Genomic DNA, 26,341 nt, shown 5'->3' on the forward strand with positions numbered 1-26,341 from the left:
ACAGCCTTGCCCTTCCGCCGTTGGTAACGCGGGCAGGTTTGACTTTTCCGCCGCAGGGGCTTTTCTGCTCCAAAGTCATAGCAGGGAGCTAACTCCCTCGGCTCCCCTTGGCCCAGCTGGAAGCTGCGGTCCCGGGCCCCCCTCGGCCGCCTCCGGCGCGAGCCGCGGCCGCCAGCCCTGCTGCCTCCGGGGGCAGCTCGGAGAGCAGCTCCGGTGCTCGGCGGCGCCTGCCCTCGGCTTCCTGCCGCCCTCTGGCAGAGGTCTCGGCGGTTTACGGACGTGGCTCTCAGGTCACAGCCGGTTCCCGAAGCGGTGGTCGCCGGACGCGGCGGGGATTTTGGTGGGCAAAGCCCGGTGCGGGCTCGGCGCGGGGCGAGCGGGGCCGAGCCCCCCCACGGCGCGGGGCGGGGGCCGGGCCGGGCCCTCCGCGGAGCCGCCGCGCCGCTCGCCCTGCCTCGTGGCCTCGGGCCGCTCTCCGCAGCGGCGCTCGGGCGCCTTCCGAGGCCGTCGTGCGGCGGAGGGAGCTGCTGGGGGCGGCTGGGGCGGGGGGCGAGCCTGCCCACCCGGGAGAAGGGGGCGGTGGCCGGTGAGAGGGGGGCGTGTGTGCGCAGAGCCCTGCTCCGCTCGGAGGAGAGCGCTCCCGCGGCCGACCCCCGCCCCGCGGCGCCCCCGCCTCATGCCTGCCGGGCACGGCGAGCTGCTCTGGAGCGCGGCCCGCCGCCCCCCGCAGAGACGGGCGGCTGCGGGGCCCCCCGGCCGCCCCGGGGCTGGGAGGGCGGCTGCCCGCGGTGGGAGCGCCGGCCGGGGCAGGGCAGGGCAGGGCAGGGCAGGGCAGGGCTGCGGAGGGGGCCGCAGGGGGAGGGCGGGCGGGGAGACGGACGGGCGGAGGCGTCGCCGGGCCGGCCCGGAGCCGGGTCCCTCTGTTTTCCCCATAAATAAAGCGCCGGGCTGCGGCCGGCCGTATAAATGCGGCGGCGGGGCCGGCTCGCCCTGCCCGATGCGGGGGGCGCGGAGCAGGTAGCGGCGGGGCGGCGGCCGGCGCTGCGGGACGCGGACAGCGCGGCGGCGGCAGCTCCCCTGCGCTCTCCCCGCAGGCAGGGCCATGGCAGCGGGCGAGCGGGCGGCGGAGCCCCCGGCGGAGCTCAGCCACTACGTGGTGGCGCGGCCCATCTACAGCGCGGCCGCCTTCCAGGAGCAGCACGAGCGGCGGCCGCCGCCGCCCCCCGCGCTCCGCCAGCGGGTGCAGGCGGCCTGCAGGTGCGTGCGGCGGGGGCGGGCGGGCCGGTGGGTGCCTTCCTGCACAGCCTGCCCTGTACGTTATACATGCGCTATCTAGCTGTGGCTCCTTCTTGTAATACTGGAGCGCACACACGGCGTTAGGCACGGGAGCAGCGCTTCCCTCTGAGTCTTTTGATCCCGATAGCTGCCTCCTCCCTAGCTGGAAAAAATAAGTGTCAGCCTCCACCTCTTAAAACGCCTGTAACCCGCAGCTTGCTGCTGGTCTTTGCTGGTAGCTCTCCGGTCGCGGTTTCCGACGGCACGGTATTAACTTGCTTTCTTGCAGCTGCTCAAAAAAAAAGGCCTTTGGGATTGCCAAGTCCTTCCTGCCCATCCTGGACTGGCTCCCCGGCTACCGCCTGAAGGAGTGGCTGGTCAGCGATATCATCTCCGGGGTCAGCACGGGCCTCGTGGCCACCCTGCAAGGTAAATCCCGGCGCGTCGTCGCGGCGTGTCCGAGGAAGCTCCTCTGACCGGACACCGCGATGTAGTGCAGGTGGAATTACAAATCTCAGGCTTGTTATTTAACACCAGATATGATGTATTGTTTTGCAGTACATAATTGATGAAGTTAATTTACTCTTTTTCTGCTCATCTTGAAGACTTAAATTTCCTTTGACATGATATTCAGCTGTCTTTAACACTTCCTCGAGTCTTTTGCTCAAAAACTCATTTTAATATTTTAACTTTCATTTATATTGGGGTGGATCCAAAGAGTCATGTGGTGTTATTTGTTTCCTGGTTGTCTGAGCTCTTCCTCAGCTGTGTACAAAAATAAATAGTTACTAGTTATTCCCCCCAAATGAATGCAACTTTGATATCTACTTTCCTTTAAGATTTTGCCCATGAGATCATTCAAATATCTGCAAAAAACAATGCTTAAGGAGGTAGCGGGGTAGTCATGTTTTAAAAATTGATGAAGTTGGTGGGTAGTTACAGTGCATGCCTTGTACTCTTCAGCTTTCCTTATTTCCCTGTTACATTTATCAGAAAAACATTCAGTAGATGAATAAATAGGAAAGTGGCAGAAATAAGCAGAAGTTAGTGAAACTATTTTAGTTAAGAAAGACTTGAAGGGGAGAGCCATTCTTCTGCCTGAGGCAGCCGATACCGTCCACTTTCAAAGGCAAGACTAGCTGTAATCCTGGTGGGATCCACGTACTCATTTCTTTGATTTGAACTTGCACTATTTTCACAGTTTTTCAGGACTGTGGGAGGTTAAGCTAGCTGTCTCAACTGCACATTTTCCTGTAATGGAAATTAAGTGTTTACACAAGGGGGCAAAGATTATCGAGACCCCCCCAAAAAAGTAATTAGTCTCATTCCCAATTAGTTGTCTATGAGAGAAGGGACAGCTTGTCCTCTGAAGGTATCTACCATTCTCCATTGGCTTTAAAGGAACAAAATGCCCAAAAGAAGAGACATAGGATTTTCTAGGAACCACAGTATTGCCAATATTGCCCGTGCTTCAGTTAAACCCTCCAGGCAAGATCCCTTTTTGACAGTAATTATTTCTTAAATAGCCACAAATATTCCCTACTGTCTATTCCATTGAAGTGCACTGGTAAGGCAAAGATCAGCAGAAAAGAAGTGTTACAAACTTCTGCCCCGGGCAAAGAGTGACCTGAGGAATAGGGATCCAAAGCGACTTGCCCACAGTCATGCAGGAAGGAGATGTCAGAGCTGAAAGAGCTCTGCAGAAGGCAGTGCCTCAGTCGCAGGACTGCCTTTCCTCTTTACAACTAACTGGGCTAGATGGGCCTTTGGTCTGACCTAGAACAGCTATTATGCTCTTACTGTAACTTCCTCATTTATATTTTTACAGAGGAGGCCTGATTTTCTCACAATAATTGTAAAATGTATTTCCGAAGTGCACCACCTGGTCTCACACCTCCCTAGGTATTCAAAAATGCATGAAAATCCTAATTAATGCAGATCTCATCTATGCCTGATATGTTTGCTGTAATTGAAAAAAATACATAGTTCTGAAATTCCAAATAATATGAAAAACTGGCTAAAATGATTGCCCCAAAAGAGGTTTCTGGGATCTTGAAGTGTCCCTAACTGCTAGTAACTGTGTGTTGCTCCCAGTCCTCCCATGAGTTACAGTAGTATGACCAGGAGCAAGGTTATTTTGAGCTCTGGTAGCGTTTTGTTTCTCTGGAGGAGAATACTAGACTCTGCAGGAGGAGCCAGCTGGGATACGATACTGAAGCTAAACTTCTCTTTTTTTTTTTTCTTCGCTTTTTGTTGGAGCGGACAGCTTGCTTGCTTATACAAAGGGAGAAGATGATAGGGGTCAAAACTTTCCGATTTGGATGCTTTACTTTTGGCATTTACGTTTATAAACTGATACCTGAAAAAGTGGCCTGATTTGCCAAAGGGCTGAACATAGTGAAGCATATTCATAGTGCAATAATTCGGCATCCCGGTTTGGAAATTCTATTTATAACCAGGACACTTCGCATATTCCTTTTTTTTTTTCCTCAAAGAACAAACCATTCATTTTTGCAAACAGGTTTTCCTGCCTGAACTTCGCAGTAGTGCCTGTTTTGTGCTACTCATAGAAACGTAGGAATATCTTTCCATACTCACACATCCAACTACCAATGTGAGAATCACAGTTATTTACAGACTCTAGTACTCACATATGTGCCTGCAACTGAATTACAGGTGCAAAATGCATTTTAAATTGTATCTGGATAAAAGCATAAATCTGTCCAAAAGTTTAACCCTATTTTAGATAAGATACTGGTCTGCTGAGAGATTTTAAATGGGAAATTGTGATGATATATCATTTCAGGTTTGGCATACGCTTTGCTGGTCTCAGTTCCTGTTGGATATGGTCTCTATTCTGCCTTTTTTCCTATCTTGACATACTTTTTCCTGGGAACATCAAGGCACATCTCAGTTGGTAACTGCATACGTTCAAGTTACAGTGAATTATCTTTTACAAAGTGCTAATCATTACTGTGAACATTCATATTTTGTATAAGACAGGTACTTTCTGAACCATATTGGTTGTATTGAATGTTAATATTGGTGGGTTTGGGGGACTTAAGACTTGCTTCTTCTCTGTACAGGCAACAGTTCATCATAGCTATCTTCAGTTGTGCCCATGCATGCCCTTTCCTTGCGTTTATGCTGAAGTTTAAATTTTGTCTTTGGCTATACTCTATGCAAGAAATTACAAGATGAAGGCCACGCTAGGCAGTATGAACAGACATTTTGTCTACCAGCTAAAGCTCAAGATGGCTAAAACAGAGCTCTTAGTCTTCTCCGCAAGCCTTCCTTGCTGCATTCTTTTTTGATCACTGTGGACAATATCATCTTCTTGCCTGTCGCGGAGCCCCAGAACCTGTGTATCTGCTCCAGCCTCGCTCTAGGCCCTCCCATCACGTCTCTGGGTAAACCTTGTTGATTCTTTCTGAATACTTTCTCTAAAATATGATTTTTTTCCCTGTCAGTTCTCAGTTAAAATTCGTGTTTAAGCTGTCGTCATACACAACTTGGTCACTGAAATTTCTTTTTCTCCACTTTAACAAAATACGGTCTTGCTATCCAGATGTGAGCTCTCACCTCTACTCATGTCAACATCCCTACTTTACGTATTTTCAAAAATTCCTTTTTATACTTTCTCCGATGCTCTTTTTCATATTCATGAAGTGTTCCCTAAAATATCTGTAAAATTGACTTATCCTTCTTTAAAACATTTCATCACATTTTTCTTTTCTGCTTTATCATAATCATAACCACAATAAATGCAACTGTGTTTAGGCTGCATGTTGCTGTCACAATGATCATTTACTCCCTGTCTCTCTGCATCTTGGCCAAGTATGGTTTCAGTCATCTTCAGCCCATGTAAGACCATATTACTGCTGAAAGGGGCCGTCCTCCCCCTTGCTGTGTGCTCCTGCCACCACCGCTGCGTTGGGATTCCTGGCCGTGCAGCTGTGCGGTGATCTGGATCAGCTCAGTCATTCGGCTGAAAACTAACCCCAAAAAGAAAAAGATGGGTCAGCCATCCGCTTTGTCTCACTGCGGGCCACAGGACGGCTGGTGCTGGTTTACAGCCTTAAACTGACTTAAGCAAAGTATGAAACTGCACCTCTATGTATACTGTAAGTTATTTAAGGAAGGGATTGTATCTCTGGGTCATGCTTGCAGTGCCTGTGGCCCCTAGCCCCCTAGTACTACAAATAATAAATCATGTGCCCTGGCTGAAACATTAAATGGATTTTGTAATTTAGAATTTGCTTGTCTACTCTGATAAATGCTTCATTTTGATGTACAGTAAACTTGAATATGTTCTGTGTATCATTACAGGTCCGTTTCCTGTAGTCAGTTTGATGGTGGGATCTGTCGTATTGAGCATGGCCCCCGATGATGATTTTCTCATAGATAGCAGTAATGCTACAGGGGCTAACGATACTGAGCTACTGATAGACACTGACTCCAGAGATGCCCAGAGAGTGCTGATAGCCAGCACCCTCACATTTCTGGTTGGAATTTTACAGGTAAAATAGTTGACTTGAAGACACAGGTTGATACTGCTTTAATTTTAACGGATAAAAATACAGTGTGGAAATACCTATTAGAGCAGAAAGACATTTTCCCATAGTAAAACACAAAAATGAAGGAAAGTTATCTCAAACTCTGGAGAGCTTGCAGGGGATTGTTCTGTTTATCTGGGCAGAGTTTGTGGCAGCATGGGTGGGGGCACAGTCAATAAAAGAATAACCCTATGACTGTAGAGCAAGCGACCGACACGAAACTAAGCGCTAATAGTCTATATCCTGGAGCATCCTTTCACACAGTTCTTCAGGTCTCCTTTATTTCTCTGGATGACATGATATTAAGCTACACTAGGCTGCTGTGGAGGAAGATGTCCTAAGACTCTGTGTCAACAAAGAGAAAAGAACAAGGCATAAGAAATCATCAGATAAAAAGTAGGTGCAAATTTGTACTATGGAAGGCAAAAATGGGCATTTGTGCACAGAAAACAAGTTCTAATGAATGACAGTCAGTGACATCTAAGATTTGTCCTTTGCCCGCTTGTCTATGAAAACAGTTAGGAGTAGATCCTCCCACTTTGCTGTGCGCATTACTTCCCTTGAAACTGATTTGTCTCATGCAACGAGTCCGTCTTTTGTTGAACAAAATGAGTTTCATGCTTTCAGACTCACTCAAGGCCAGGTTGTCACAGTCTTGGTCATGCCCATGAGCTTATTCCAGGGATAAAATCATTTAACTGACTCAGCCAAAGTCTGGGTCAGTGGGGGTACAGGTACCATGATCAGGCCTGATCAGTTTTCATGCTTTCCGGAGACATGTTCATGGGAGTGAATGTGAGCATTTTGCAGTTTCATTGCTATATCATTTTATTGTTTAGCAAGTTGTTATTCTTCATGATTTTTCCAGGTAGTGTTTGGAGTCCTTCAGATTGGTTTCATTGTGAGGTACCTTGCAGATCCGCTAGTTGGGGGATTCACAACTGCAGCTGCTTTTCAAGTGTTTGTGTCACAGTTGAAAATAGTCTTAAATGTTTCAACTCAGAACTATAATGGTGTCCTTTCCATAATATATGTAAGTATGGCCTTCTAATTTGCTTTTATTTTATGCCAGAATTTTTTCATAATTGTTTAATATTTTCCATCTTCTGCTTCCATTTGATGCAGGAATGATTCATATATATTGTGGTAAGTATAGGATATTCGTTTAGGTCTTAGTCTCACTCTCATCAAGATCTGCAGGTTGTCATGTGTAACTGTGGGGCTCTAAGCGGCTGCTTTCTTGGTTCCCCAGACCGTGAAGGCTAATTGCAACAGTGAAGTCTTTTCCAAGCACAGCTGTATTCCATATAAAGTTTAAACACAATATCCAGCAAAACAGTTTTTCTTCTCCAGGTTTTCACTTGTGAAGGCTATTTGCCTCCCATCTCCTTGCTTCTTGGCTTGTTGAGAAGGATGTTTCACCATTTCTTAACGTTGTCAGATCATCTCCAAAGTTGACTGGTCCCAAGCCTCCTCACTCTTAAACCAGCAGGTCATTCTGGTAAAGGGCAGCTTTATTCATTCCACACTGTAGCCGTACTGGGGAATTTCTCAGGAAGGGTGTGGATTCCCAATCCGGGGCAAGGTACCTACTGGTTAGCTAAGGAGAGGCTAAATATTGCTGTCACAAGTCCATTTGTTGATTTTAGAGAAAACGACCAAATGAAGAATTGTCTTGGGTGGATTACAGAAATACTGAATTCCTAGAGGTTCTCTTATTACAGAATAGTCTCCTTTCCCGGGGAAATTATTGAGTTTTGTCACTGACTTCAGCATGAAACTGTTTAGATTCGTAGTATTTTAGATCTTCCATCACACTTCATGTTAGGGTAATAGATTACTTCAAGAGGCTGTTCTGGACAAAAATGTACTTACAGAACATGCCAGTTCAGGCAACCAGACTAGCTAGTCTCTTCATATATGAAGAAAAATACATTAGACATGTAGATCAGCAAAAATAGAATGAATCTAACTACAAATAATAAGATGAAATTCAGAAAAAATATCTGGTGGAATATTTGAAAAAAATTATTATGTCATGTGCCTTTTTGGCATTAATGAAAATGCTTTCCCTTAGGCCGTGGAAAACTAGGTAGGACAAAGTACTGTCTAATACACGTCAGAGAGCAGACCTGGCAGGGTGATGGACTAATTGATCCAGTAGGTTTTTCTATCTCTATTTTTTATGTTTATTGAAGGGTGGTACGGCTAGTAGAAAGTATTTTTGAGAAGGAATTATATGATTCTGCCAGCTCCAGTAAGGCTGCGGTTGGAGTGCTGACCTTTTAGGTTAAAGCTCAGAGTTTCTGCCTTCTAGCAGGTGAGCCAAGCAAACGCGTCTGCAGATGTGCGTGGAGCAAAGAAATTGTGATTTCTGGCTCGCTCAACCAGTGAGTTGCTGTGTCAGCTTCAGCAAATCTTGGACACGCTTCAGAAGTGGAGTTTAGCAAGCTGCAACACCAAGCATCCAACATCAGGAGAACGCCCAACCCCCCCGCTGGGAACCTGTTGTTCCCCGGCACTGGGGGGGCAGCGGGATGGGTGATAACTAAGTACTGTAAGCAGTACGAGGGGCAAGAAATGGCTTCAGGCTACCCACAGAGAAGCGTCTTGCTTTGTGTTTCAGGAAAGTTTGTTTCTTTAGCTTAGAAAACATAGCAGTAGGTACTTTATTTCAAAAACAGGGGAGGCCGGTCTTTTCAGGATGGTGGTAGCAGTGCTGCTGCCGCTGCCACCCTCCACTTGCGTTTCAGCTAACAGCCCAGTAGCTGGGGAGCTAGACAGGATACCAGCAGTCTGTTTCCAGTCTCTTTTGCATCGGCTCGTTCTGCCAAAGTTGCTTCACTTTGCACAGAATAATTAAATATTCATGGAAACAAAGGGCAAGGGAGAGTTACCCTGAGGTCCCTGGGAGAGGGACGGAGAAGTATCCGTAGCTTTTCTCTCTTCTTTCTATTTCCTCTGTACACTTAAAAGTGATACTTTTGTCATGTTTGTATAAATGCTACACAAATAGAAATGTCTGTTGCATGCACTGTAGTTTGCAATAAACCGTAGGACCAAGGAAGGGCATAGCAAGGGTAGATAAGGGAGCTGCCGGTTGTAGTCCAGTTGTGGGAGTCCTCCAGCCTATGATCAAACAGTGGTGGGAGGGTTAACGTGCCTGACGGTGAGGTTGGGCAACCACTTTTCTCAAGTGCAGGGATCTCTACAGCCTGAGGGGTCTGGGCTGGCGTGCTCCTTCTCCGGATGTGAGCAAAAATAGGGAAGACAAAACCCCCAGACTGGATGTGCTGGGCGTATGGGGAGCCAGAGACTTGCCCAGGGGTCTGATGGCTGACATTTGAAAAATGAGCATCTCTGCTGCTGTCTGCACAAAGCAAAGGAGTTATGTATGTCCCCTTCCTTGTTTTAATAACAGGTAGAGGTGAAGCACAGGTAGGGGATGAGCCCTTGGTCCTTAGTATTAGTTTTCTAGAAATTGGGAAGCAGAAGCAACCTGTGCAGTCAATCCTAGCAGTTGTGCCTTTTAAGTTAAATTCACCATGAAATCCTTTCACTGACTCTGTAACAGCTTGGTAGGACACTAGGCAGACTTAGGCTCCTCTGGGCCTGAGCAAAGGAGCGCGTAACCCCGGGCTCCTCCAAAACCTCATGCATCTGTTTCTTCTCAAGATTGTATTCGCAGACTTTAAGAGGACAAGGGTGTATTTTAAATTGTCATTTTTATTTTTCAGACTCTTATTGAAATATTTGAAAGAATTGGTACCACCAACATTGCAGATCTTATTGCTGGACTCCTCACCATTTTTGTCTGCATGGTAGTTAAAGAAATAAATGATCGGTTCAAACACAAGATACCTATACCTATACCGATAGAAGTTATTGTGGTAAGACGAGAACCATAACAAAAGCTGATAACAGCTACAGTAGATGGGGCTGGCTACAGGAAGACATGAGCATTCCTTCAGTTTTAAAACTGTTTTATTTGATTACAGACAATAGTAGCCACTGGCATTTCATACGCTGCCAACTTGAAAGAAAAATACAATGCTGGCGTTGTCGGGACCATTCCTAGTGGGTGAGTGCCTTTGTGTTCTGGGACATGGATAATTTTTTAATTGGCTAACAATGATAGTGGTAAGATAAAAGAAATAAAAGAGATATTGAGAGCTATAATCTGAGTTTAGGACTCAGAGCAGGAGTTTTTCAGAGTTTTACTCCTGGTTCTGTCACTGATGCCATCTGATTCTGTTGCCTAGGTTTTCTTTATCTGTGAAATGGGTTTAGGAGTACTTACGTGACTTATGAAGTTCATTTGAGAATTAGTTGTTTCATGCTCACAAAGTAAATACATGACATAAGACATAAAAACATAAAAAATTAAAGGACTTCTAACAAGGAAAGTCTACTTCTGCATAGATTTCATTTCTAAAAAAGGGGTTGTTGCACCGTGGTCCATATTCGTGCTGCTGTTATCCTAATCAGTATTGTCACTTCCATATTCACAAGCACAGGGATTTTGAGGATTACACTGGTAGAGACTTTCATTTGAAAGATTCAGAGCACTTCACAGTAGTAACCTTCACATTCCATTTGCTATTCAAGCCCTGATTAATTAAAATTTGTGGAAAACACAGTAGGGGATAAAGATGTTGTTGAGATCTTCCAATGAAGTTTGTTAACAATAGTATGAAGTGTCATTAATGTATTTATGTAATTCGTCATACTATTGAATATATCCTCCTCATACTATTGAATATATCCTTTATTCAGTGCTTCAGAAAATGTACTTCTTCACTTTGCTATCACAAGGCCAAATCTCAGTCACGCTGAGAACAACGGGAGCTTTGTTGCTGACTAATAGCATCAGGATTTGGGCTACGGTGAGCTAGATAAGCATGTTCTGTATGTCAATGGGCTGTTTCCACCTTTTTATTAACTTGAAATATTATGCTTGAAATTATAAGCAACCTGTATGCCTCTGCCTCAAGCTCCTTGACAACTCTAGGAAGAAAAGAATTTGATCAAAGTTGATAATATTAATATATTTTCTAAATGCTAGATTTTTGCCTCCTGCACCTCCAGCTGTTGGCATGTTTTCCCAGATGATAGCATCCTCATTTTCCATTTCTATCGTTGCTTACGCTATTGCAGTCTCTGTGGGGAAAGTATACGCAACGAAATATGACTATGCTATTGATGGAAACCAGGTATGTAAAACTGAAATAGTTTATGAACGTAGAGAACATAAGTTCTGTTTGATGCTGACTTATGTAGCCAGATGAAACATCTATACAGATTTTTAAGACAAAGTGTAAAATCTGAGAGGAGAAATTCGTTTAACTACTGGAAAAAGAAAAAAAAAAAATAAGATGAAATGGCCATATATTATCTGACAAATTTACCACACAGAGATGGGCCAGACGTGCTCTCCCCTCAGTATGGGCCTTTCATCCTAATTATTCTTTTCATCCTGATTCATTTATTCTGTTCTGCTTTAGTGACTGAGGTTGTTCTGAACGAGTCTTTAGAGCTAAGCGCTGTGTAGAGGAATTTCAGGTGATATGAATTTGACCTGGGCAGCTGGAGCAACCTGCTTTCCAGTTATATCCATAAGACATCTTCTGAGGTCGGTTGCTGGAGAAGGCAATGTCAAGCTCAGAAGCTGCTCCAGGCAGCCTTATTTAGGCTTAGTCTGCATTTAACATTTGTATCCACTCAACTTTTTTCATTTAGGGTGTGATTTTATCCCAATAGTATTAAATTGTGCTTCGTGGTGTGACACCAGTTATATCAATATGGATATACTTGTAACTGTATAGCTAAGTCCTGTAGCTTCACAAAAACAAATGCCTGCCAGTATATGAAGATACCTGAATAACTGTCTACATGAGGAGGTGTATTGCTATAAACCTCAGTTTCTGCAAGCCTACAGCTTTCAGGGTAGCTGGACTGCTGTACGAGCGGTGCACTGAAAGGCACTTAGAGGGTTCCCGCAGGTTTTCGGTGCCTGCTTGGCTGGTTCTGCGGCTCGCCCGCGAGCGTGGGAGAAAAATGTCGTGCAGCTTCCTTGCCCCGCATCTGTCCTTACTTTGAACGGTACCCTTTGAACGTTTAGGAAAATGCATTCACTACAATAAATAAATAAGCCAAGGGCCTTGTTTATTGGGTCCTCTGTATTTTAGTGCGTGTGAATTATGCCCAGGTTGTAAAGCTGGATTCTGGAAATCTTGTTATGCAGTATGTAACAGAATTATATTTGTGAACATGCTGGTCACTTTATAATACACAAAGTTCACATCTGGTAACACTCTGATTTAAGGTTGCCTAAAATGCATTGACTTTCAGTTTAATAAGTCTGTATGAATAATGCATATTCTTGAAAGGGCTATTTATGCTGTTCTTTTGCTGAATATGCTGTTCTGCCAGGACTGATATACTTCAAAGATACTAATAAAATATTATAGTACTCAAATTACTGCCTATAAAAAGCAAAGTGCCTTCCTTCCAATACTAATGCTATGAATTTTACACATACCGAATGTTAAATACAGCCACGAATGATGGGCAAATAGTTTACTTAAAGTAAATTGGAGAAGTTAAAATGAGATCATAAATGCAGGTAGTAAAATAATTTTGAAGGAGAGTCCAATCTCATTATCTGCCAGTGTTTGTTTTGTTTTCATAGATTCATAGATTGCCAAGGCCTGGGCACACTAGGAACTATATTTCTGGCATTTTCTGCCAGAACACAGCTGTTACGCAGGAATAGGCACAAATCATCTAGGTCTGTTCTGTTAAAGCGCACGACTTCAAAATCCTGCCCTTGTAATTAGAGCTGAATGAAAAGCAGAGTTTTTGGCTCACAGTTCTGGCTCAGAGTTTTTTGTTCTTTTGGGGGAAGGGGAATGAGAGTCAAAATCAAATCTCCAATTATATTTTTAAAAACTTGCAGTGGGTGGAAAGCGCCTGCGACTGTGTTTCAGCTCAGTTAAAGCAATGTTTCCGTCAATTATATGGGATTGCAGGCGGCTCCCAGAGGCCTCATTTCCCGGACGTGCTCCGGAGGAATGTCCCAGATCCCCGGGCCTCCAGCCCCCAGGGTCCTCGTCACTTGAGCAGAAAAACCAGCCTCCGTAGGTGCCAGCAGCTGTGACCTCCGGGCAAGTCTGAGGGCACTGCCGGGGACTCAGCAGGAGTTCATTGGGATGTTCAGGCTGAAAAGCCTTTGGCTCAGCAAACGAGAAGTTTTTGGTGAAACTGCATTTCTTTGGGAAGCTCCCGATTAGTCCTACTAATGATAGAACGCCTTGTGTTTGCGAAGGGCTCGTCTGCGCTCAGACCGTTGTACTCGTTTAATAGTGTTTGTTTAGCTGATGGTATTCAGGAGTTAAAATTATACCAGTCCCATGTGTTCATGCAGTTGTACCAGTGTAATTGGTAGAAAGGTTAGTTTTGATAACAGTGATGGAAATAGGCTATAAATACCTTTATACTGATAGGGATATGTCCACCTGGGTGAGAGTATACCAACTTAATTAGATTGGCTTCTAAACAGATGTAGTTATATTGGCACAAGAAGAATGCATGTAAACATTAACGCTTATTACTCATCTAGACTCTTCTCAATAATGCACTGATACCTGCTTTATAAACTACCGTAGAAAAATATTGTTGTCTGCATGGCAAAATTGTCTTAAAGAATCTTTATTTACAGCATCATCCAATTATCTTTTAGGAGTTTATTGCCTTTGGGATCAGCAACATTTTTTCAGGAGCCTTCTCTTGTTTTGTTGCAACTACTGCTCTTTCACGGACTGCAGTCCAAGAAAGCACTGGTGGAAAGACTCAGGTAATGACCTCTTCTTGCTAGTCCTGCGCACAGCTAAGTGTAATATCGCAGAGGGCACAATGGGCACATGTCACAAAAGGAAGAAAATTGTATTGCTGGAACAGGAGTATCCACAGGTATCTCAGCGAGCTGCTTGGGCTCCTCTTTGTAGCTCTGCCAGAAGAGGGCAATAAAGTTTTACCTAGCGTGAGTTCATTAGAGGTCAGCAATCTTTCAAGTCTAATGCTCCAGAATTTCATTCCCAGTTACGGGACTGTGTTTGTCACAGTAGGAGTTCGGTATGAGCGAGGAGAGCCTCTCCCAGAAACCGAGGAGACGTTTAGCTCCCATGGGCTGGCCGGGGCGGCCCTGATGTGTGCCATGCGTTATCTGCCCACGTGCCATCTTTCTCCTGAGCTGTATGTTACTTGTCTGCGTTTCACAGCACTACAGCTTCACACTTACCTAACAGCGGAGACGTACAGGACCTCCAGCAGCCCCGTTTCTGGCTGACACGTGGGCCCTGCTCCTCTCACCTCTCCACGTAACTCTACCTCTCGAGAGATGCTACCTTGCGTGCGGTTGTTTGTGCTAACTGCTTAATTGAATTCACTCTGTGTAGCCGAAGCGTTTAATGATTGCCCATGGGTGCCTGAACGCACCGGCCTTCTGGCAGGTCTCCTTGTTCCTGAAGAAGTGTAATGTGCGACTGCCGGGGTATTTTTCTTTGTAAGCCTGGAAACGTAAGATAGAGTCTTTCTGTGCTCAGCTCTTCTAAACACCGTGTCCTTTGCAGGTGGCTGGTATCATCTCAGCTGGGATTGTTCTGATTGCCATCGTTGCCCTGGGGAAATTGCTAGAGCCCTTACAAAAGGTACCGTACTTCTGCTTTGCAGCACAGTCACCAGCACTGGTCACATCCAAATGCTCAACATTTATGGACCGGATCAATAGCCCCCTTTGAACTATGGTGACTGATACCAGATTAGGCTCAGATTTATCATATACAGTATTGTACACTCTGCAAACAGCAAACTGACGGAGGATTAAAATATCTGAAAATGCATTTTTTTTGTTCTGAATAACACTTTTTTACCATTTTTGTTCACAGTCTGTGTTGGCAGCTGTAGTCATAGCCAACTTGAAAGGGATGTTCATGCAAGTGTTTGATGTTCCTCGTCTGTGGAGACAGAATAAAGTGGATGCTGTAAGTCATTTTTTTTTCTCCCTTAATGTTTTTTCCTGAGCTTTTTTGCCTTTTAGTGCCATCCAGGTTTCATAAACAGAGTTTTGTAGACCTGAGATCAGATTTGCTAATGCAAATCAGTTTTGTGTGCATCCTCAAAATAGAAGTGCCATGAAGCCAGTTAAAATTCCCCATTTTAGAGTTTTACGTAGTATTCTCCTTATCATCTTTATTCCCTATATCCTGTCATAAGGACACTAATGAGGGTATTATCCCTGTGCAGTGTCCTTCATAGCAATTAGTATAGTTTACAGAAATCTTGCGTTGAGATGCCTTGAAAATCAGAATAAAGACAGCCTGTGGTCACCTTTAGCATTCTGCTCTGATCTTCTGCACAGTTTAAAATGGCCAAAAAAGCTGACCTTTCCTCAATTCATACATTCATATTTATGTCATCACATTAGCGTTCCATTTGCCTGGATAATCTCAGATAGTCCTCACAAAATAGGTTTTATTGCTGTAGCAAAACTAATGCATGCTAGAATGTGTGCCTAAGAGCACTTGGCATGTTAAGGGATGTATGAGCAGGCTGTTCTTATCAACTACTATAACCTTGTCTCAGGGAGCTTGCCCACAGCTCCCACCAGGACCTCTGTGCGAGAGGCCCTCAGCAGGGCTCTCTGGGCAGGAAGAGAATGCGTGGAAAGCCTTTTCACCGTGCAGTCCTTCCTGTGCACAGGTTCTGTAGTGTGTGTCTTTGGGCAGTACCTGTTTTAAGTAAATTTGAATTTTTTTAGTCAGCCCTTCACTAAGGCACTTCAGAGGTAAAAGATCCCACTGACTTCAGCCTTTTGCATGATTGGGTCCGCTGGGTGCTCGGCCTGGGCAGTGGCGTAATGAGGAACTGAGGAGCTCACTCCAACCGTTCTGCCTGGATATTCAACAGAGGCTTTAGAAAATGCCATCAACCTGTTCATATGAAATACCTCTCTTTGGTACAGTTGTGATTTCTTAGGCATCGCTGAGTAGCCCCCTTCCCTCTGTATGTGTCCTGTAGGAGGATCATCTTACAGTATGTTACATCTCGGGCAGAATACATTGCTTCGCATTTCTAAAGTAAGATTAACAAAAACTACTGCCATCAGAAAAAAAAGAAAATGCAACGGTTAACTTCATCCTCTTAAACGTCACTAAGATAACTGGATCCTGGAAGAATGTCCCTCCTTAAAAAAAATAAATAAATTTTTTTTTTCCTAGAAGTCAAATATGTTTAGTAAAGGTGACAATGGTCAGAAGTAGCTTGGAGGGGGAAGAAGACTTTCATATGGAAGTCAGTTAATCGCCAGTGTGCTGTGGTCATCTTCAAGGTTAAATTCTTATGCTACTCTTGTTGTCTGGTCTAGTGATTCTTTACAGCGCCCACAGTTGCATCTTATAGTTAAGAGACTTCACATTTGTTATTTCCTCTCCAGATAATCTGGGTTTTTACATGTATAGCATCCATCATTTTGGGACTTGATCTGGGATTACTTGCTGGCCTTTTGTTTGGATTGCTGACAGTCGTGCTGAGAGTTCAGTTGTAAGTAACACAACCTCAGGAATATTTGTCAATGTTTTACTATGGAAAAGTAAGACAATACGCTGAAAAGCAAGATGGTTTGTGGCAGAAAATCTGGTTGGATTGACAAGCGTTTTGAAGTGGGGAAAAAATCTGTTCTTTAGAACAAAACATTGTTTCTGTGCTATCATTTAATTACACTGACATAAGAGAGGCTGCATTATATTGTCAGTGTCTATCCTATATCATATTGGATATTTTTGTTGGTACTTGGCCATATATTATTTATGCACCCATGTAGCCGCTCAGTTCTGAAAAGGGATAAAACATTCTGGATGAAATATAAAAAGATGTATGAATTCTTTAGCGAATTGATCGCTATAGCAGCTCTTAGCTTGTCATTGTAATATGGTATGTATGCACATGCCAATAGCCTTTTTACTCCTTGTTTATATCAGACTGAGTGTATGTCTGTGGAAGAAAAGGAAGAGAGAGCATGAGAACAGATCAAAAATTTGTATTTGTGGCCTACTTCTTGCTGTTCTAATAACGCGTGGGAGCTGCATGGTGAGGAAAGGTGGCTTTGCAGAATCTTATTTGGCTGTCTTGTAACATTTTGTTAGCCTTTTCTCTGAAAATACAGCATAACACCTTTCCTTCAGCCTGAAGTCCAGAAAGTACAGCTGTGATCAGTACCAAAGCATAGTTGCACTGTCAGCAAATGTGTAAAAACAGAGCCTTCCAAAACATGTTACATAAGAGTCGATTATAAAAAAATGGAATTTTAGCAGTCTGAAAAACCATTCACAAATGCAACTCAGATTTGTGAAATCAAGCCTAAAAATGGGAGGTAAACTTCAGAATAATTTGCTTCAGCTGTTAAAAGTATATTTGGAGACCAAAAAATATTTTGGTTTTGTTACTGACCAAAATCCAAAGAAAAAGAGTTGAACAAAAAGTTGTAAGTAATCTGACAACAAGGTAAATAGTTTGTTTCAGTTGGTTTAAAATAAAAAAGTGATCAATTTCTTTGAGTCAAAAGCTGTTCTTTCACTTGATCCGAAATAAGGTTCTTTTAACATATTTTTCTGGCTTGGGAAGCAAATAGAACAAGTTATCCATCTAGCTCTACTCAGAAATGATGAGGTCCATAGGCTGAGACCAAAGTACGTTGCCTTTAACAAGGACCTTCCACTACAGAGCAGAAAAAGGCCTTTGCATAATGACGCAAAACAAAGATATAGCACTTTCCTGGTGGTGCGACTGGTTTGGTAGAAGAGCACAGACTCTAACAGTCTGTGATAGTTTGTATGCAACAATCCTCCCATTCTGTGAATGCCTAAGTAAGATGTTTTCCTTCACTGTCTTTTCTTTTTGTTTCCCCTAGTCCCTCATGGGGTGGCTTTGGGAACATTCCTGGCACAGATATCTACAGGAAGGTCAAGGAATACAAAAATGTAAGTCATTGCTGAGCTGTTTCCCTTCAGTCTACAAGCCACTGTAAAAGAAAGTTGTGCCTTGCAGACTGGGGACAACTTGAATTTGGAAGTGGAGTGCGTGAAGATAACAGGTTTCAGCATTAAATGTTTCGTCCTGATCCAGATGGTTGGTCCATATTGCATGCTGTGGTAGGAAGCTTCTAAAAACTGCATCAGCTGAACTATCAGCAAAGCTAGCCTGCCATCCATCTCATTTCTGTGAATTAGGTGATACCTACTTAGATTCTTCTCAATGACTGAACTGTTTCTTACCATCCAAAATACGGGTGCTGCTCTTTGACCTTACATTCTTTGACAACAGGTTATAGAACCAGAAGGAGTGAAAATTCTCAGGTTTTCAAGTCCACTTTTTTATGCTAACATTGATGGACTGAAAAGCAGCCTCAAGTCCACAGTAAGTGATACCTGATGGTTTTTGGATGCTACTTAACTCACTTTGGGATTTCCTTGGAATTTTATCTAGGTAAAATTAAATCATTTTGATGTCTTGATCTTTTTTTCTGTAGGTGGGATTTGATGCAGTTAAGGTTTACAATAAGAGACTTAAAGCACTGAGAAAGATACAAAAGCTAATCAAGAAGGGGAAATTAAAAGCTACTAAGGTAAAATTATTTTTTCTTTCTTTTCTTTCTCAAAGGATTACGGTTAGAGCTTATTACTTTAGTCTTAATTATAAGCTCCTCTGCGCTGATCTTTAAAATAGAGATGAAAGGTGTGACTGATTACTGTTGTCAGAAGTATGGGACCTGCAGGAGACTTGGCAGAACAGTACACCTATTGCCAAAGACCCCACAGGCAGCTGTGATAGCTGTAGTGCTAACTGCAGTAGAAACAACAGGTTCCCTGATCTTACTTCTAACCCTTGCCACCGCAGAGTGCCTCTGGGCAGTGGAAGTGCTGGCTCTTTCCTATGTCTGTGCCCCTGTCACCCAGCTCCCTATGCCCAGTTGGGCTGTCTCTGTTGGTTGGCAGACATAGCCTTCCACATCCTCTTTAAAGGAAGCAACATATGTTTCTCTGAGTGTGGAGTGTACATTTCTATAGTTAAATGCTTATAGGAGTGGCCAGTGAAAGGTGACGTACCGAATCCCCAGAGCTGGAAGCTGGGAATGGGTGTAACGTTGTCAGCGCTCTCAGTGCAGGATGCAGCATTTCTGTTTACATTCCACCTTAGGATGGAGTTAAACGCTTAGTTATGTGACAATCCAACTTCTAACCTAGTGATTTTGCTGCATTATCATGTATAAGTACATCCAATCCAAAGGTGAAAATATCAGTCTTAAACAGAAACAAAGCTTTTGAGGGAGGGAGTAGCTCTGAGACATTTGTTTTTCTGGACAGTGGCCTTTTTGTAGGAGATGTTCTTTTAACAAAAAATAGGAAGAAAGAAAATACATGGTATAGAGGAGAAGGAGCAGTTATTTGCTCTGTCTTGTTTTTCTTTAAATTCTTGGATGCAGTATCAGTCTCATTCATTGCTAAAACAGAAGTTATCATGGCGAAGTATTGCCTATAATTCCAAAACTTTCTCCGCGATTGAATGATATATTCCATATATTATCTGCTCTATTAGAATGGCATCATCAGTGAGCCTGGTATTAATAATGAAGCTTTTGAGCCTGATGAGGAACCTGAAGACAATGAAGATCTTCAAGTTCCCACCAAAGAAGTAGAAATCCAAGTGGACTGGAATTCAGAACTCCCAGTCAAAGTAAATGTCCCCAAGGTGCCCATCCACAGTCTCATTTTTGATTTGGGAGCAGTGTCCTTCCTGGATATTGTAGCTGTGAAATCAATAAGAACGGTAAGAGCCTTTTTTCTGGTATTCTGTAAAAATGAATCTAGTCAATGGTTTGTAAATCAAGAGCTGTAGGCTGAAGATAATTTCTGAGTTTATTATAGTTTATTGTTGAAAACTACCTTTAAAACTCCTAGCATCGGGTAGGATATTGGTCTGTGCATATCTTAGGGGAAAAGAACAAAATTACATTAAAAGAACATTATTAAGGTTGCATAGTAAAGTACGCGAGAATCAGAACTGCAGAATGTGGTCCCCTTGTATGCATGTATTGTGAAAGATTTTAGTTAGGTATTTTCTTTCAACATGCCTCCTGCCCTTAATCTGGGCACAGAATGGTGCTTACTCAACAAAGTAGTATTCAGTATTTTGTCTTACCTTCATTTTTTGGTCTTTAGATCTAAGATTTATTTATCCCATATTATTTAAATTATGATGTGAAGGAAGAATGATTCATGTCTTTATAGGATTTTCTATGGCTAGTATCTGAGTCCTTCATCAACATTACTCCATTCATCTTCAAACATCACTCTGAGGTAATGAAGTGATAATATTCCCAGTTTAGGGAGAGGGAAATGAGGTGAAGAGATTAAGGCCTAGATAAGGCCACATTGTCTTTGGTGCCCAGTTACATGCATGTAGGACCTTATTGCATGGTCTTTAACCTTTTATGATACTTCATATGTTCAGATTACTGCTTTCACTGACTTCAAGCTGCAGTTGGGATTGCCTGGCCTATCTATGAACCAGAGCATAGATAATCAAGATTCGAGATAGTAAGAAACAGAAGAGGATGCAGTTCGCAATCTTCTCTGAAAATGCTGTTTTATGAGACTTGCCTGCCATCAGGGAGCCAGGGGCAGAATCCAATTTCCCAGGAGAGCTTTAAGCTAGCTGAAATACAAGAATGCTGTCTGACTTGCTTCAGCCCTCTGACTAATTTCGATTCAGTTCTGACTTCTGAGACGAATGAGACAGGTGATGCACAGACATGGTTCTTTTCATATGCAACTTTTCCATCCAGGAACAGGTCCATCTGGTACACTGCACAAGGGAAAGTCTACGTTTAAAAAAAAAAAAAAAAATGCGTGTGCCAATTAAAGATTGTCTCAAGCCACACATATGTGGGGGAAGATTAAGGCCCCCATAGTCCTCACTTGAAGAGACATAATTATTCTCTGAGAATAGAATGAGAACCTTTAATAGACAGCAATGTGTGTATGTGTAAAATATATAGCTCCACTTACACTGGCTACTTCAGAGACTGGGTACTTGACTAACAGATATTTAAGTACAGTAGTTCCTTTTTAGCTATCAATAATCAAAACATACAATTTGGAATGAAGTCAGAAACAAATGAGAAGTGTGTGTGTGTGTGTGTGTTGTACATATACAGAGAGATTATATGTCTGTATGTTGATGACATATATAGACATATATATATAGATATATATGTATGTATAGTCCTTACAAACATTATTTATGTCCTTGTAAACTTTTCTTTTTTCTTTTTAGATAATTAGAGAGTTTGAGAGAATTGATGTAAGAGTATACTTTGCTTCGTATCAAGGTAAATATCCAGATACTTCTATTATGACTCATGCAAAGGATAAAATGAAGATGAGAAGGATCTCTAGATGTGTTTGTGAAGGTGTTTGTTCCAATAAAAATGTGAATAGCCACACTGGTAAACATAGTGGGTTGTGGTGGGATACAAAGACTGGTGGGGTTTGAAGAAACATGAAAGTAAAGGTCAAGACAAAGCTATGACTGACTGATTGATTTGACGGTACATCTGATTTCTGGTAGTTGCAACCACGTATTTTGATATTTATTTCCTAAATTACTTCAAATTGATTCAATCTGATGACTTCTTTTTATTCAGACAACCTTATTTCACAACTGGAACAGAGTGCCTTCTTTGATGATATTGCCAGAAAAGACATGTTCTTCTTGACTGTTCATGATGCTGTGCTCTACATAAGGAATCAAATGGCATACAGTGACAACCAGGATCCTATATTTGAGAAGGTGAGGATATCCAGCAGTATTTGTTTCCCTTCCTTCTATCATCTAGAAGTCAGTCTTGCAATTTCTGTTACCCATTTGAAAACTAGGCCTAGAGTTGTAGTACAAAAAAAGTAAGAGTCTTACAAATTGGACAGCTTCTGTAGTACAGGAATATTGTACTAGTTCAAAGGAAGGGTCTGTCTGCCCCAGGATCCTGTTAGTGGAAAGAACACAAGTAACAGGCCATATGGAGAATGCTTCATCTTAAGACACATTTTCTAGTTTCTGACAGCTGGCAACTTCCCCAGCTGGAGGTTGCATTTGGACCATTATATTTAACAGTCACAGATGGAGTTCTCTTCAGTGCGTCTGTCATATTCCTTTTGGAACCCATTGACATGTTTTTGCTTGACACTCCCCTGTGGAGATGAGTTCCATAATTCTGTATGTGCTGTGGGAGAAATATATCCTTCTGCTTAAGCCTGTTGCCTGTAAGTTCATTGGGTTTCTGTATTATTAGCTGCAGTTTTTCATTCCCTGTTCCCTTTCTCCAAACTATTAATGATTTTATATACCTCTCTGATATGCACCTTTCAGTTACCCATTTTCAGAGCTGAAGAGTCCCGTTCTACTCGGTGTGACTGTGCATTGCAGCTGCTCCACACTAGTGCTCGCCCCTGTAGGCCTCCTCTGTGCATTTTTTAGTTCTATTCTGTGTTTTCTGAGATAACCAGTGCATTCTGCAGTGTTAAAGATGTGGGCACACCAGTCATTTGGAAAATGACTTTTTAATATTCTCCATTCTTTTCATGACAACTTCTTCCCTAGCAATCTCTATTATAATACTATGAATAAATAACTAAAATTAATATTATGGGTAAATAACTTGAGTGGGACCCTTTTTTTTGATAATTTTTGCTTACTACCCAGGATCTAGAGGTCTGATGCTGTAGTATGGCAGAGATTATCATTTTGATAAAGCCATACAGCAATTTAAATGTAGATGCTTTTATTATTTTTACAAAGCCGTAACTAAAGTCATGAGGAGCGGCAGGGCTTTTTGACACCTCAGGTTCCTCCCCGTTGACCTAAAGCAACAGTGTTCTCAACAGTAAACAACAGACCCCTTTGAGTTGTGGGAGTTATATTGAGGTATCTCAAAGCAATACGTGAACTTCAGTAATACTGACAGTGTTTCTTAATTTCTTTCTGTCAAGATTTCACTCATGCAGGAGTCTAAAGAACCAATAGAATTCACAGAGACGAGCGGGCCTGACAATGAACTTGATGTTCAGGAAGAGGTATGCACTGTAGAACTGAGTTGGTCTATTATTTAAAGAATACTGTTGTTTTTATTCCTTTGCCCGTAGCACTGAGCCCTCCTGTTATAGTATGTGGGCTGAACTGAGCCCTCAGCAGTTTTCTTCTCCATACATAAATGCGCTTGCTGGGCACCTGGATGTCAATGCTTAGTGGAAGTAATTTTTTTTTTTTTTTTTTTTTTTAAGATATAGCAGGTTGTATGTGCACAAGCATCTCCTGATCTGTACATCTTTAGCCCTGTTTCTGCTTAGGCAGGCTTACAAATAGATCTAAGAAGGACTTAGGTGCCTAAAAGGCAACTAGGTTAGGCTTCAGGCATCTGAGTCCAAACTTATGGTGGACCTCTCCCCTTCATTGCTGCTTGAACACAGCAGGCATCTTCTTGCATGCTGTGAACATTTTTGTTCTGCAGTTGCATTGGACTGCCCCAACCTAAGCAGCGAAGCACCTCTCCTCCACCTCTGACTTGCTGGGATCCAGAAGCTGAGCAGAGCAGCGCACAGAGCATAACTAACATGCAACAGCACAAAAGTCCCTTAAAGCAATACCATGGTATTTTGTATTTACAGAATACTGCCAGGAGAGAAAAACAGCACTTACTACTTAGGTAGCAGTGCAGCAGACAGGGCATTTATCCAGAAAATAGGAGACTGGGCTAATAGGAGCCTATGAGGGGTTAAACTAGCGATGCTCAATACCTTGGAAGTATTGCAACACTCTGTGTAGGTAAAGCCACAAGTATCAGGTCTCCCTCCCAGCGTGCTATCATGGTTCTAGTCCCTGCACCTGCTGTCTCTACTGCATTTTTATTTCTTTGTCTAAAATGGGGTAGTGCTCTGTGCTGGGCCTCTCTGCACCAGCAGTGGGAATGGAAAGGGGCTAAAGGGATGTTGTGACCCTTCTGTCTGACATGCTCTAGCAAACGCTGCAGCAAGGTTGCTGTGCAACCTGGAAGGAAGCAGGTAAGAGAGAGTTGTGGCTGGGTAGAGGTTCTCAGCATCACCTTGTGTTTCACCATATGAAGTCTCCTAGGGAAACCTGACCAGGGAGGTCAGATTGGCCTGGGAGTCAGAGTAGTGAGAGGAAAAACGAAGACCAAGCCAAAAACCTCCTAAACTTCATCAGGGCTTGTTCCAACAGACTGTGATATTTGGTTCTCCTGATTCAACTGCTCCTTTTTTTGATTGGTATGAATATCGCAAGAGATCTAAATATTACTTTTTATCACACACAGTACACACACACACTTCTTCCATTACTCTGGTGAGTACTCTAATCACCAGGTTATTGTGGGGAGAAGCACTTCCCACTCCTCTGTAAGTCCTTGTGCCGAAAGGAATAAAGGCTTCACAAAGCTATGAGGACAGGCAGGCCAAAAAACCCCGACTTCTGATTCTGATTCCCAGGAGTGCTTGGTTATTTACATGACAGTCACTAAATAAGAAAAAGAATGCAGGCACAAAACTACCAGTCCAAGGTCACACTGTTCTGAGAGGTTTCCATCCTCCACCTTTATGGGCAGTTTTTGAAGGCGAGAGCTAGTAACCTTCAGATCTGCAACTTCTGGACTGAACTGTCTGAGGTAGACACCAGTTAGAGGACAGTTGTCTCAGAACAGACCTTTCACAGTTACTTTCTTTGTACTTTCATTGAAGCCAGGTTGAACTTAGTAGTAATGAGTAACACGTACATAAATATTTTATTTTTCTGAGTGGTATGTACTCAGAACTAACCACTGCCCCTTTCTCTCCACCTTTTGAAAAACTTGTCAATAGGCTATGCGCAGACTTGCTTCATGAAGAATTGCTGGTACTGTCACACCTGCGAACTCGCAGCATTATTTATGCACCGGTATTATATAAGCATTTTCTGAAATGGAACCAATCTTTGCACTTGAAGAAAACCCTGATTCCTTGTCTGAATGATGCAGATCTCTAGAAATCTCCAAATTTGACTACCACTATCCCTGAAATACTCTGGACTGATTCAGTGAGCAATTTCTGATCTGATGCATTGATAAAAAATTTAAAAAACTATTACAAAAGATGTAATCAGTTTTGGGACTAGTCGGGGGAAGGTGCATCACACTGTTACACCAGTGTGTACCAGAAGAAAAGCTGCTTTGTGTTAACCTGGCCCAGGGAAGTTGAAGAGACTCAAATGTTTTGATCAGAGGCCTTTTGTTATGTGTTTGTACAGTGTCTAGCGAGAGGGCAGGAGTTCTAGCTGGCCAAGGCTTTGCAACCCTAGAACATTAGGGTGACCATACTTGTTGACAAAAGTATTGAAAAAATGCATTTTGATAGTTCCTTCCAAGCAATTCCTTGAATTGCTGCAGGTTGTTAGATACCTGAAACATGGGACAGGTGAAACATTCACACAAACACAAAACTGTGTACCGAACTACTATAAAGCAATAGTTAGGATAAGTTTCAATAGAAAAGGCCCTTGGACAGTGGTTCATCATTTCTGCATTAATCCCATTGTAGCAAATCATGCACTACCGTTAATGAAAAATTAACAAGTATAAAAAAATCAAGTACACACAAAAGATTATTTTGGGTAGGTTATGTATCTATCGCTGATCAAAAGGCAGATCATGACACAGATGAACAAAAACCATATTCCACAAATATTTAATGAAATTTGTAGAACAGGCTGCTACAGAATGCAAGTAAAAGTCAGAATGGGAGCTAGTATAAAGTTTTTTAATGAATTATAGGAGTTTAGTTAGTTTAATGAAGTTATATTTTTATATAGCATATATATATTTTAATATTCTACATCAAACAGCTGCTGTTCTTCTACAGGAAATGTATAGACATTTGGCAGTCCATAATGCTTAAGTGCAATAATTTACACAAGACAGGATTCAAACTGTAAAATTTTAATGCTTGATTTTAAGACTATATAAAACACATATGCAAGAAATCAATGATGTTCACTTTCATGAAGAAACTTGTTTTGATGGAAAATAAACTGCTACCTTAAATATTTTAGCACTATATTAATTTTTAAAATGGAGAAAAACCTGTGTTGGTGAAGGAATATGTAATACCAAAAGTATAATAAATACAGACTCTAAAATCTCTTTGATATTTAAGCTTCACGATGTGGGCTAATTAGCTTTAGTATGTTCACATATTTAAGTCTCCTTATTCAATTATGTCAGACAAATTTTCTTGTATCACACTGCACCGACAAGACTGTTACCACAGGTGATGTTAATGGAAAAATCTCAGGTGAAAAGCCAAGCACTAGGTAAGTTACTCTACTCTAAGGATCTGAGTGAACTCTTTCAA

General features: G+C 42.6%; 1 protein-coding gene across 5 annotated transcripts; it reads left to right on the plus strand.

The window, feature by feature from the left end:
* The first annotated feature begins 186 nt into the window (after nt 1-186).
* On the plus strand, nt 187-26,135 carry SLC26A4 (solute carrier family 26 member 4). Of its 5 annotated transcripts, none has more exons than XM_064505738.1 (22): nt 187-290; nt 1,095-1,257; nt 1,565-1,704; nt 4,082-4,192; nt 5,605-5,795; nt 6,700-6,864; nt 9,569-9,721; nt 9,830-9,912; nt 10,897-11,044; nt 13,573-13,686; nt 14,462-14,539; nt 14,777-14,872; nt 16,324-16,430; nt 17,797-17,866; nt 18,210-18,302; nt 18,415-18,510; nt 19,482-19,712; nt 20,174-20,242; nt 21,222-21,276; nt 21,592-21,737; nt 22,934-23,017; nt 24,815-26,135. In XM_064505738.1, the coding sequence occupies exons 2-22, from the start codon at nt 1,103-1,105 to the stop codon at nt 24,836-24,838; spliced, it is 2,409 nt and encodes an 802-aa protein (XP_064361808.1). In that variant the 5' UTR covers nt 187-290; nt 1,095-1,102; the 3' UTR covers nt 24,839-26,135. The 5 variants fall into 5 exon arrangements, with proteins under 5 accessions (XP_064361808.1, XP_064361793.1, XP_064361799.1 ...); XM_064505723.1 differs by having other exon boundaries at nt 222-340; XM_064505729.1 differs by lacking the exon at nt 187-290 and adding an exon at nt 959-1,017.
* Nucleotides 26,136-26,341: the final 206 nt, after the last annotated feature.

Source organism: Dromaius novaehollandiae, chromosome 1, assembly GCF_036370855.1.
Source record: "Dromaius novaehollandiae isolate bDroNov1 chromosome 1, bDroNov1.hap1, whole genome shotgun sequence".
NCBI classification, from domain to species: domain Eukaryota; kingdom Metazoa; phylum Chordata; class Aves; order Casuariiformes; family Dromaiidae; genus Dromaius; species Dromaius novaehollandiae.